The following is a 13,848-nucleotide window of genomic DNA, read 5'->3' as shown; positions in this document are numbered from 1 at the left end:
CTCGTTGACCATCTCTATTAGTGACACAGCTACACATCAGGCTTTATTCTTACAGCATAGATGTTATTTAGTATATATAAGAGATTCCTGTGTACACATCATATATACAGTCACAATCAGATATGTATATCTGACTTTAAAAATACGGGGACTGCTTTATTGAAGCAGCACAAGTAACTCATTTTGATTGGTTTATTTCATTTTTGTGGACTAAGCACAGCAATTACTGTATATAACCTGTATATATACATTATTTTTAATGACTATTATCTGAGAAATAGAACATTTTATCATATTTTCTATTTTAATTACAGTTACAAATTCATTAGGAGTCGGAGTCGGTGCATTTTTTCCCGACTCCGACTCCAGGTACCCAAAATTGCCCGACTCCACGACTCCGACTCCACAGCCCTGCTTAGCGCCTGCACAATAGAACGGATCGATCGGGTTCATCTATTTCCGCCTCAGTCCAAACGGAGAGACGCTACTGCGCCTGATTGCGGTAAGTAAATACTGCCTGTTGCTTGTCAACTTTGTTGAGGAGGTTTCGAGAAAACCAGCGCTGGATTCCCCCAAATTACAGAAGACGGGGAAGCCTCATTGAGACCCTGAGGCTTCCCCCTCCCGAGGTAAGTATCACCCAGAGGGTTTTTTTTTGTTACAGGGTCTCTTTAAAGGAATACTGTAGGGGGGGGGGGGGGGGGGGGGTCAGGGGAAAATAAGTTGAACTTACCCGGGGCTTCTAATGGTCCCCCGCAGACATCCTGTGACCGTGCAGCCACTCACTGACGCTCCGGCCCCACCTCCGGTTCACTTCTGGAATTTCAGACTTTAAAGTCAGAAAACCACTGCGCCTGCGCTGCCGTGTCCTCGCTCCCGCTGATGCCACCAGGAGCGTACTGTGCAGGCACAGACCATACTGGGTATGGCAATGTACGCTTCTGGTGACATCAGCAGGAGCGAGGACACGGCAACGCAGGCGCAGTGGTTTTCTGACTTTAAAGTCTGAAATTCCAGAAGTGAACCGGAGGCGGGGCCGGAGCATCGGTGAGCGGCTGCGCGGGCACAGGATGTCTGCGGGGGACCATTAGAAGCCCCGGGTAACTTCAACTCATTTTCCCCTGACCCCCCCTACAGTATCCCTTTAAGGCCTCTTTTACAGTGGGACGTTAAAGTCGCACGTTATAAAAATTTAAAACGCAGACTGACACACAGCAATACAAAGTCTGTGCGACATTCACAGTGCACACGTTAAGTTGTGTGTAACGTGTAGCAATATTTAGAAGGTGCTGCATGCTGTGGGTTTAGCAATACATTTGCTGCGTTATGTGTGTTGCACATGCTCAGTATTTTTTTTTTTTTTAAATGTAACGCATGCGCCGTTTTCGTTCCATCAGTATACGATGAAAACGGCGCACCAAGAGACATAACGCAGTGCAAAATAACGTCCAATTTCATAACCTACATGCGCTGCATTAGGGGCACGTTGTGTAACTTTAACGTCACATCAAACGCAACGTCCCACTGTGAAAGAGGCCTAACAGAAGCACAGGGTGAAAACAAAGCTTTTCCTGGACAGTTAAAAGTGAAGACCAGGGAGGTGGAGGAAATCACAAATCTTCCCAAAACGTACTTCGGGGAAATGAGCCAATCAGAATCTACACAGACCTAGTTTATGTACACTAGGGATGATTGAGATGCTAATAACTCAGTGTCGATGCAAATTTTATGGCACATAGAGGACTAGTATGAAACTCACTAAAATATTTAATGCCTGATACACACCATGCAATTTCCCAGCAGATAGAAGGGTTGAATCGCTAATTTTAGACAGGTCCGATCGGATTTCCGATCCTTTTACTGATGGATTTTGTACTGAAGTGATCTAAAAATTATCGGAAATCAGATCTGATGGAAATTATCGTTTTGAGCCGTCCATCGGACAGGAAACTGCATGGTCTGCACCAATTATTACACAGGAAAAAAAAGTCAGCAAACGTGAAGAGACTGATATTATGTCACTCAATGGCATGTTTACACTTTACTAAAGCTTACAGAAAACATTGCTGGTTTGGAGGACAAATTGTCAGATTGTCTTGTAATTAAGTAATTGCTGTGCAAACAAAGTTTCCATAATTATATTCAATATTATGCTGTACAGCAACAAGGCTCCGTCACATGAGGAAGACATCCAATAAGAGAGATGCACAGAGCTGTTCTGATTGGCTGTTTACCGAAGCTCTGGGATTTGCCTTCAAGGTCCATGGCAGAAGGGTTACAATGATAGAATTTAAAAAAATATATATATGTCAAAGTTGGAAGAAGAAACATAGAAAACCTTTCAAATAAAATCTTTTAGGAGCGTTAAAATGTATTTGTTGCCGATGGTAGCATGAGCTAGCAAGTGTCAGCTCATTTGTTTAGCATGGTAGTCAGCGTCATAGCCATCATATGCCATTGTTGACACTTACCGATTTTCCACCTCTACGACTTCCTCCTCGATGTCAAAGTCATTTATGACATCATCGTTTTCTGGAGGTGGAGCCATCATTTCTTCCTGTGGACATTTTCACAAATATCAGACCTATTGAGCTATGCATTGGTAAAATCACACAACACAGGGTTTAGAAGAAACCTGTAGGGAGGAGGATGCAGATGTTGCCACTTTTAGTACCTTAAAGTGTAGCTGTGGTAAAAAAAAGCACACAAAATAGGTACTTACCTGGATAAAGGGAAGCCTCTGGACAATCCTATGTCTTCAACGGACCCCCTCCTCCTCGCTGTTCCAGCGCTGGGACTTCCTGAAGGCTTGCTGACAGAGCTTGGTCACACTGCAGAGCCGGCTTGCACCTGCGCAGCAGCACTGAGCCGTACGAGCTCAGGTTTTCCTGCCACGGCCGAGCAGCATCTCAGTGCTACTGCGCAGGCTGTCCTGGCTGCTCTCTTTCACGTATGGAAGCGCAGCCGCAAGCTGCCCTGGCTGTTCTCTTTCACGTATGGAAGCGCAGCCGCAAGCTTCGGGAGGTCCCAGCACTGGAGCGGCGAGGTGGAAGGAGATGGGGGAAGCCTCCGGGAGGTCCAGAGGCTTCCATCTGCCGAGGTAAGTATCTACATTTCTTCACATATTATCTGACAGGTTTTCTTTAAAGGAAACCTGAACTGACACCCAAACAATTACTACCAATACTACTAAAGCTACACATGCCAAGATAAGCAGCACAATGGGGAGGGGAGCACATGCAAAAAAGGGGAGAAGTATTAGGACTCCATAACACACCCATTCTCATGTGTGTTTTAACAATTATGTGGTTATTTCAGGTACACGTTAACCATTTACCATGAGCTTCATGACCGCAGCGGCAGCTGCTACAGCCGCCTGGACACGCCAGTCATGCCCCTGCAGCTTGCGGGGCTGTGCGGGCGGATGCCCGCGATCGTGATGTTGCTGGTAGCAGCGGAGAATTGGCTGCAGGGGACAAAAGTCCCCTATACCAATCCGTAGATGTCTGCCGAGAATAAACACTGTTTTTGTTCAAAAACAGTCTTTATTCGTAAATAGAGCCAATGCGATTCCTTTCGCCCCCGCTTTCTGCCGCCGATCGTTAGATTTATGAATGTGAACAAAGTTCCCATTCATTAATCTCCCCGCAGGCACTGTGATTGCAGGCTTTCATTGAAGCCTGCGTCACTTCCTTAGTTACAATGTAGCAATACATTGTTTCCTATGTAGCTACATTGTACGCTAATAGGAGATTTGCTCAGTGGGGACATCTTGCAGCCAAATAGTAAAATTACGCCTACTAACTTAAGGGAATAAAAGAAAAAATGTATATGTATGTCACAAGGGCGTATTATTATAAATTTATGGGCTAAAAAATTAGCGATGGATGTAAAACTGAAAAAATGTAACTTTATTTCAAAATAAAATATTGTCACCATACATTATACTAGGGATATAATTTTAACGTATAACCGGGACAAATGGGCAAATAAAATGTGTGAATTTTAATTCCGATGTGGTATTTTAAAACTATAATGGCCAAAAACTGAGAAATAATGTTTTTTTCTTAATTATTCCTGTTAAAATGCATTTAGAATAAAATAATTCTTAAAGCGGACCCAAACCAAACATTTTTTTTTATTTAAAATATTTAGTTGCACCACTCTGACACATACAAAGATAAATAATCACTCCATCAAGCCTATGAGCGTTTCATTGCGTGCTTTTCACCCTTCTCTTTTCATAACTAGGGTTACACAGGTGGCAGCCATTACTTCTGAGCTTAGTGGGATGTTTTAAATCAGGGTGTGTGTTTGTCATCAGTTACCCTCCCTCACAGGGGCGTCGTCTATGTGAAATCTCACACAAGCTGAGATCACCTCCCCTGTGACATCAAGAGTAGCAGCCTGTGTTTTGTTTTTATTTTTTATCTCCTCCACCAGTCTGCCGGATTCTGTCCGGCAATATGAAAGGAGGGGAGGCGTTCCTCCAATAAATGTAAAATATTTTATATTTGTCATCATGCAGCTGAAAAAAGGCTGCTATTTATTATTATAAGTTAGAGAATAGATTTTATTTCTGACATCTTGTATTTTTAATTTGGGTCCACTTTAACATAATGTAGCTTTCAAAGAAAGCCTAATTGGTGGTGAAAAAACAAGGTATAGATCATTTCTTTGTGATAAGTAGTGATAAAGTTATTGGGGAATGAATAAATTGGAAAATTCCTCTCGTCCGTAAGATGAAAAATACCCGCGGGCTGAAATGGTTAAAGTGTACCTGAGCCAAAGTCGGCCGAAAACGAAACTAAGCCACAGCAGGGGACCGAATGACACTTCAGGAGCTGCGAGGGCACAGGACGGCTACAGGGGGCTTGGGAAAGCCCCAGGTAAGTGAAACTTTTTTTCCTTTACACAGTTAAGGTTCACTTTAAGTACATCAGATAATAATGCTAAGGCCTCATTTACACGAATTGTTTTAAAATGGCTTTGAATTTGTATGTTAGTCCAGGCATTTTTCAAATGCTGGGAGATGAAACCTCATCAATTAACTACATCTCCCAGCATGCATTGCACGTCTCCGTCATGCATCGTGATGTCCCGTGGAGACATGACATTACGGCGGGAATTTTAAACTGCGGCACAGGGGAAAGAAAAGGGGGGCATCCATATAGACAAGGGATGCTACGTCCTGGGAGGGGAGGGATCTTCGTTTGACACATTTTCTGAAGCTAGGAGCAGAAAGGTGCACAGTTGCAGAGTGTATATGCATCTGATTTAAACATTACATTATTAGGTCGACACTCTAGTTTAGGGGACCCAGCAGAAAACCTCATAGAGAGCAGTTCTCCAATCACAGCACCCTTTACAGCACGAAGCGTTGTGATTGGCCGAATAGTGTGGGCGTAGTTTACTACAACCTATCTGAAGCCTAGCAGTTTGAGAGGGTGCTTTCCACCTAATCACGTTAGCTGAATATCCCTTCTCGGTCCCCTAAACTAGACCAGTGCCTGTTAAAAGTATTAGAAAAAGGCTGTGTTACCAGACTCTCTTCGCGAGTTCCCATCATCATAATCTTGGTATTTGGCTTAAGTTTTAAGACACCCAGTTTTACATCGTTTTCCGCTGGTTTACCTATAAGGGAAAAAAAAAAAGAAGAGCGACCAATAAAACAGATCTGCTGTAAACTCGATCCCAAATACACAAAAAAAAGGTTTCCATCGCCATGGTGGCACTTTTTGCGTTTTGTGATCCACAAGATACGTACTTAGATCTCAACCTGCTGCTGATGAAAAACAGCCCATAGGCTAAATATACACTTTTTAGCGCTATTAGGCACACTGCATGTGCGTGTGTAAGCATTAAATGTACACGTCCATTGATGTTTTGCTGAAATGAGGCAGCTGACTGTGAGTATGCCAGTAATGGGAACGTGAAAACACATTAAGGGCCCTTTTCCACCTGCAGTCGCTAGCGTTCACGCTGAACGCTAGCGATTGCTGAATCACAAAACCGGCGATTCCCCGACGTTTTGCGGCCGTGATTTTGCTATGCTATGCACTGCATAGCAAAATCGCGGCAAATATCGCTCCGCCGCGCGTTCGGGTAAAAAACGAATCGCGGTAGTGGAAATGACCTACCGCGATTCCTATGTTAAAAAGCAAACCGTAGCGATTGTAAAATCGCTAGCGGTTTGCGATTCAGCCAGCGCAAACGCTCTGGTGGAAAAGGGCCCTAAATGTGAATGAGCCTTTTAAATAACATGGGCTGTCAATTCTGTGTTTAGAAACTGTGGAAAATGCATAAACACAGCAGGCTATATTCACAAAGGGCAGTTAGGTAAAATCATTTTGTTTGGTGAAATAGCTCATTTGGTATTTTACACTTTTTTTTTTATTCACCAAGGCCTGCTCGGTAAGTGTCACTTACCAGCCATGTAGCCGGGCAGCGGGCGTTAGTGTGATTTTAGGGGGAGGAGCTGTGTGGTGCGGGAGGGCAGTGTGGTATGAGAAGGGGAAGTAGTGTGGTGGAGGGGTTAGTGTGATATTAGGGGGAGGAGCTGTGTGGTATGAGAAGGGGGAATAGTGTGGTGGAGCGGTTAGTTATTAGGGGGAGGAGCTGTGTGGTGTGGAGAGGGAGAGCAGTGTGGTATGGAAGGGGGGGGGGGGGGGGAGTAGTGAGGTGGGGGGTTAGTGTGATATTAGGGGAGGAGCTGTGTGGTAGATAAGAGGGAGGGCAGTGTAGTAGCTGGGGGGGGGGAGGGAATAGCGGAGCAGTGCTTTTCAGCGCTGCTAGATTTGGGCGCAGCCGGCGCCGCCATAGACTATAAAGGGATTCAGTCTATAGCGGCGCTCAGTGAGTAACGTCGGCGCCGTCAGAAGACGGAGCCGAGGTTGCTTAAAAATCATAATTATTTCATTATCCCACTATCCATGGCGGCCTGGAGGGGGAATAGTAATTAATTTGGTCCGGACTTGTGCAGAAGCAGGACCAGCCATATACCGCTGGATCCTGCGCCCAAGTCTACCGGCGACAAATTCAAATGTACTTGGGAATAGTGTGGTGGAGGGGTTAGTGTGATATGGGGGAGGCGCTGTGGGGGGAGGGGGGGCAGTGTAGTAGCTGGGGTTAGTGTGATATGGGGGAGGAGCTGTGTGGTGTGGAGAGGGAGGGCAGTGTGGTATGGAAAAGGGGTCCGGGTTAGTGTGGTATGGAAAAGGGGGGGGGGGGGGTTAGTGTGGTGGAGTGGTTAGTGTGATATGGGGGAGGAGCTGTGGGGAGAGGGAGGGGCTCACCCTTGTACTTGAGGCCCAGCAGCTTCTGCCTCTCTGGCAGCACGCCGGTCAGGCTCTTGAGGGAATGCTTGAGGTCCAGCACGGTGTCCTCCTCGGACAGGGCAGACAGGGGGAACTCCTGGCCGCCCCATTTGATGATGAGAGACAGAGTCATGGCTTTGTGATCAGCCTCAGCGGCCATAACGAGCAATACCAGCTCTCTCCATCCGCGCACACCGGCGGCACAGTGCAGCCAGGCTTCCGGAAGTGACGTCGGCCTGCGTCACCGGCTGTGCAGCTCCGTCTCCCTTGCGACGGTTCCGGGTTCTGCTACGCCACTTCCGGCGGCGATGCTCGCCAGCCAGAGGATGCTCTCTGCTGTTTGCACATCTGTGCATTCTCCATGGTGATCCTGTTGTCTGCCTCACCCCCTCCCTCCTCCATACACACAATGTAATCAGAGTTCTGCAAATCTGATGAGTTCTGTATAGACATGACCATCACTAAAGGCTTCTCTACTTAGGTTAGGCTTCTACTCTGTGATTATGCTTGGCAACCACAAGATGGAGGCAGAACATTTTTAAATGTGTTGATCCCTAGAAACCGGAATAAGGTTGAGCAGGAATGGTACACAGGGCTACTGTAGAGGGGGAGGGGTAGAAAGAGTTGAACTTACCCAAGGCTTCTAATGGTCCCGTGCAGCCCCTCACAGATGCTCCGGGCCCCGCCTCCGGTTCACTTCTGGAATTCCCAACTAGTCGGAAAAACACTGTGCCTGCATGGCCATATCCTCGCCACCAGGAGCGTACTGCACAGGCGCAGACCGTACAAGTTTTTTTTTTTAAATAAATATTTATATGTCCTTTTTGAAACAAAAATGTACTTTTTTCCCCCCTTATTCCCCTCTCTCCCTCCCTGCAGCCGGTCAATCCTGCAATCGGCTGTCACACAGCTGTCCCCAGTACAGCGCTGCTGCTGATCGCAGCGCTGTACTGATCACGTCGTCTAACAGTCTCCCGAGCGGCAATCGCTGCTCGGAGACTGAAGAGGGGGCGGAGCTCCGAACCCAAGCAGGAGATGCGAGTGCAACCTGCGTGCGATCTCCTGCCAATCAGAGCCCCAGGTCTTGACGCTAATTGGTGTTAGGCGGTCCTGGGGCTGCCGCCACGTCCACGCCCATTGGTGTGGGGCGGTCTTTAGGTAGTTAAAGGATAAAACTTTGTATACACATAAGAGGCATGACACATAGCATCACCCAGTGACATCCTCTCACCCCACTCAGCAGCTCCATCCCACCGACCCCACCAGCACTGACTGGTGGGAACGTTTAATACATTTTCTGCATTTTATATACGTGGGGTAATGTGCATTTCACGTATCAGAGGTACTGTGTGCCACATTGCACATTTGCTGCATTTCATGTGTGGGAGCATTACAGCATTTTGACACAAGGGAGGAAATGTTTTCTGCATTTCCAGTTTGCCTTGTGGCATGTGTCGAAGGTAATGTTTGCCTTATTGCATGTTTCGGGGGTATCGTTTGCATTTCATGAGTATCGTTTGCTGCATATCATGTATCAGAGGTTACGTTTGCTGCATTTCATGTGTCCAAGGTAACATTTGCCTCATTGCGTGTTTGCTGCATTTATTATTTAATGGTCATAGTGGCTGCATTTGCTAGTTTGGGGTTATTGTTACAGCATTTGCCATTTTGGGGGCCCATGGTTACTAAATAGTATGCTAATAAATGAACCAAAAGAAATACAATGACCGGAAAATTGATTTATTTTGATGACTACTTTATCAGGTACATCTTTCTAGTACTGTGCTTGACCCCTTTTTGCCTTCCAAACTGCCTTATCTTTCATGGCATTCCTCAGAGATTTTTGTCCACATTGACATGTTGACAAGATAGCATCACACAGTTTCTGCAGATTTATTGTCTGTACATCCATGGAAATCCTCCATTTCTACACATCGGGGGTGGAAACACTGTCATGGCCACAGACCTTCTTCATTAATGCCCCCCCTTCCCCAACAGATCTGGTCACTGTAACAATAGTATAGTTGATGTTCTTGAATATGACAATATTTTATATAGTAAACTACTTTACCTGGTCCCATGAAGTTTACTGTACAGGGATTCTACCATAGCTCTCTACTATCCCTCTTTGGGTTTGGGAGCCAAATCCTTCTGTCTCTCTCACTTCCCCATGTGTCCATCTTTCAGGACTTGCATAGAGATCTGTGTAAAAATATGTATTTTTCTACTGAAACGTGTTTAACCACTGAAGGACCACAGGCTTTACCCCCCACCCCCTTCCCTAGTGACCAGGCTACTTTTTGAAAATTAGGGCTCTGCAGCGTTAGTGGCTTGCTGCAGAGCCACAAATCCGTGCACACAAATGAACCCTCCCCCTTCCTTTTCTGCCCACCAACAGAGCTTTCTGTTGATGGGGACTGATCGCTGCTGCAGGCAGTGTTTTTTTTATTAATTGATTTACATTTTTTTTTTTATACAATTTATTTTTCCCCTCTCCCCCCTGCCAGCCAATGCCAGCTATCGGCTGTCGTAGGCATTAGCCTATGAGAGCCGGTCGCTCCTGAGACTCTCAAGGGGACAGCCAAGTGACACGACTGTCCCCAGTACAGCGGTGCCATAGAAACCAGCGCAATACAATGTAAATAGCCGCCAGTTTCGCAGTGTGGGGCCTCGTTCACATCATACACGGTTCCGTGTGCATTTGGAAGCGTGTATGACATGGTGACACGCAAGAACGGCAGAAGGGTATAGACAGCCCTACTGTTTTTCACATCTACTGAGTTGCGCAGCAGTACGATGAGCTATGATGCACTTGCGTACTGCTGCCTGCATTTTGCCCGCAAACACAGAGCTGAAACATCATTGTCAATGGATGGGTTCAGCAGCGCAGCGGGTAGCGACACAGATAGCGTGCGATCGTATGCGTTGGGTTTTGATCGCACGGCCATCTGCGCTAGTGAAGGGCTGTCTATACCAGCCATGGGCAAACTTGGCCCTCCAGCTGTTAAGGAACTACAAGTCCCACAATGCATTGCAGGAGTCTGACAGCCACAGTCATGACTCATAAAGGCAAATGCATTGTGGGACTTGTAGTTCCGTAACAGCTGGAGGGCCAAGTTTGCCCATGCCTGGTCTATACCCTTCTGCCATTCTTGCGTGTCATGAAAGGAAATTAACCAGGAAAGAAAGGACCAGTGTAGTTAGAATGATAAAACAAAATATTTTTTTATGAAATCCTTATGGTATGCATGACTAGGTATGTTGCAAGGGCAAGGCCTAAAGAGAACCCGAGTTGGGTTTGATAAATCCTATTAGGACACAGAGGCACATTCTGTATACAATGAGCAGCATCTGTGCCCTTCCAGCGTTCCTCCAGCCCCCATGTCTCCGCTGTCCCCCATTAAAAAAATCGCCAGGCTAGCGAAACCCAGATTGTCGCTAGCTGGCTGTTTACATGGATGCTGTCACTCACCGCCGCTGCCCCGCCTCCTGTATAGCGCGGCTCCCCGCCCATGTCCTTTCCCTCCCCGCCTCTGTAAGCTTCCTTACAGGAGGTGGGGGATCGGCGGTGAATGACAGAGCAAAGTTAAACAACAGACTAGCGACAATCTGCGTGTCACTAGCCTGGTAATGTTTTTAAATGGGGGACAGCAGAGCCTGGGGGGGAGCTGGATACACACTGTAAGGACACAGAGGCTGCTCATTGTATACGGAACGTGCCTCTGTGTCCTAATAGGATTTATCAAACCCAACTCCGGTTCTCTTTAAAGTGAACTTGAGGTGAAAATAAAGTGATGATATAAATAATTGAATCTGTCCTCCTATTCCTAAAAAAAAAAGACTTTTCATGACATCTCATGGTTTTATTTTATGTATAAACATTTACAAAGTAGATTTAATGCTTTATTGTCCCTGCTCAATTGTAGTGTCTAAAGCATCCCAGAGGGAAAATACATGACTTATTGAACTCTGTATCTATCCTTTGCAGTTAGAAGCCCGGTTATCTGCTTAGGAAGGTGTTTTTTTATAGCTGTAATTTGTTATCAGTGAGGCATGCTATATCCCAACTGGTGAAAAACTGTCAGACGCATAGGGAACCAGATATGAAGAATGAAAAATATTTTATACATACCTGGGGCTTCCTCCAGCCCCATCCGCCTGGATCGCTCCCACGCCTCCGCTGCCAGCAGCTACGAGAACCGCCGGGTCCCGTCACTGACGTCATCTTAGCCAGGCTACGCAGGAGAAGTGCGCCCCCCACGTATCTCTCCAGCGGCTGCTGAAGAGATATGCAAGCAGCGCACTTCTCTTACGCTAGACTGGCTCCGACTGACGGAAGTGCGGGGACCCAGTTCTCGTAGCTGCTAGCAGCGGAGGACGGCAGCGTGGGAGTGATCCAGGCGGATGGGGCTGGAGGAAGCCCCAGGTATGTATAAAATCTTTTTCATTCTTCATATCTGGATCCCTTTAACGCTTTTGTTGGATCCACACCATACAATTTTTTTGGCAGATATACCTGCCAGATCGATTATTTCCAGCATGTCTGATCTGAGGATCAATCGATTTTTTGAGCGATTTTATGACCGATTTCTGTTAGTTTGGAAATCGCTCAAATGAATCAAATCAATCGATTCTCAGATCGGACATGCTGGAAATAATCGATCTGGCAGGTAAATCTGCTGAAGAATTGTATGGTGTGGATCTTATGCCTAGTACACACCATACAATTTTCTGTAAGATTTTCTGTTAGATTTACCTGCCAGTTATATAATTTCCAACATGTTGGAAATTATCTATCTAACCATCTATCTGCCTAGAGGGGCTCATACACCTAATGATTTTCCCGCCAATATACAGCCGATTCGATCACTGTGATCGAATCTGCTGTGAAATTGTTGCGCAAACGCTGACAGAACGATCGATTTCCGTCCAAAATCAATCGTTCCCGTCGATCCGTCCGTGCGGAAGATTTTGCTCGATCGCCGGCGGGTCGGGAGTGCGTCGATAGTGGCGTTCGAATGCCCGACGACTGACGCTAGCAGCAATACATTACCTGTTCCGCCGATGCGTGTCCCCGCTCTCTCCTTCTCCGCGCTGGGCTCCGAGTCCGACTGGCTTCACTGAACTTCCTGTCCTGGCAGGAAGTTTAAACAGTAGAGCGCCCTCTACTGTTCCCCGGACAGGAAGTTCAGTGAAGCCAGCCAGACTCGGAGCCCAGCGCAGAGAAGAAGACAGCGGAGACCGGGGGACTTGCGCCGGCGGAGCAGGTAATGTATAGCTTGTGGGGGGGGGGGGGGCGCGGTTGTCAGCGACAGCTTCACAGATGGTGAATCGATTTCATGCTGAAATCGATTCACAATCTGTTTGCAGTAAAGGCAGCCATATGATCTCTCTCTGATCAGATTCGATCAGAGAGGGATCTATCTGTTGGTTGATCTGATGGCAAATCGACCAGTGTATGGCTACCTTAGCAATTATACTACTCAGCAGGGGATAGCCAGAAGACAATTCACCAGAGATAATGGCCTCAATTCACTAAGCTTATCTCCTGTCTTTAATAACGTTTCTGTAGTTATCACTATGGTGATGAGGCATGTAGTATTCAGGAAACATTTTACCTCAAGCAAACCTAAAGTTAACTCTTCTGTCTTAAAAAGGAGCTGTCAGCCATACTATCTCAGGAAAAAAAACCAAAATATATATGTAGATAAATACTTGCTCTACTTACATAACAGATGTATTGCACTGTCAACTTTATGATTCCTGTGAATTTTATAAAGGAAAAGTAGAGAATCCTATTCGTGATGTAATCCAGTCGTGATGTAATATCCGCCCTTAGTCTCCCCTGCCTGATTTGCCCGCCCTTCACTATAGAAAGTGCAATGTTTCAGCCTGAGAAATTTTGGCCAATCAGAGAAGAACAGAGTTGTGGGAGGGGAAAACAGGAGGGAAAGAGGCTTCAGCCAATCAGGCTGCATTAGTTAAAGAGACTCTGAAGCGAGATTAAATATCGCTTCAGAGCTCATAGTTAGCAGGGGCATGTGTGCCCCTGCTAAACAGCCGCAATAGCGCCGCTAAACGGGGGTCCCTTCACCCCCAAACCCCCCCTGCAACACTTGGTCGCAGACTTGGTCGCTCCTGGAGGCAGGACTAACGGCTGCAGCCCTGCCTTCAGTCGCGTCTATCAGCGGCGCATCTCCGCCTCTCCCCCTCCCCTCTCAGTGAAGGAAGACTGAGAGGGGCGGGGGAGAGGCGGAGATACGCGCTGACAGACGTGCCTGGGGCAGGGCTGCGGCGGTTAGCCCTGCCCCAACTAGGAAGCGCTCCCCTGCTGAAACGAGGGGATTTGGGGGATCAGGGACCCTCGTTAAGCCGCGGGATAGTGGCGGTTTAGCAGGGGCACACGTGCCCCTGCTATCTATGAGGTCTGAAGCGAGATTTATTCTCGCTTCAGACTCTCTTTAAGTCTGAGGGGAAGTAGAGAAGCAAAAAAAAAAAAAATTACCAAAATGTACCAAATTTTCTGTGTACC

The 13,848-nt window shown here is 46.7% G+C and overlaps 1 protein-coding gene across 1 annotated transcript in view; it reads right to left on the bottom strand.

Moving 5' to 3' along the window:
- UBLCP1 (ubiquitin like domain containing CTD phosphatase 1) overlaps positions 1–7,560 on the bottom strand; it is a 31,568-nt gene extending 24,008 nt beyond the window's left edge. The window contains exons 1-3 of the mRNA XM_068273103.1: positions 7,296–7,560; positions 5,543–5,634; positions 2,472–2,557 (exon numbers count right to left, since the gene is read on the bottom strand). Coding sequence (XP_068129204.1) covers positions 2,472–2,557; positions 5,543–5,634; positions 7,296–7,476 — 359 coding nt within the window. The 5' untranslated portion in view covers positions 7,477–7,560. The remainder of the gene's footprint in view (positions 1–2,471; positions 2,558–5,542; positions 5,635–7,295) is intronic.
- Between the last annotated feature and the right edge of the window lie 6,288 nt (positions 7,561–13,848).

The sequence above is a fragment of the Hyperolius riggenbachi genome, chromosome 3, assembly GCF_040937935.1.
Source record: "Hyperolius riggenbachi isolate aHypRig1 chromosome 3, aHypRig1.pri, whole genome shotgun sequence".
NCBI classification, from domain to species: Eukaryota; Metazoa; Chordata; class Amphibia; order Anura; family Hyperoliidae; genus Hyperolius; species Hyperolius riggenbachi.
This window is presented reverse-complemented; position numbering and strand designations above follow the sequence as displayed.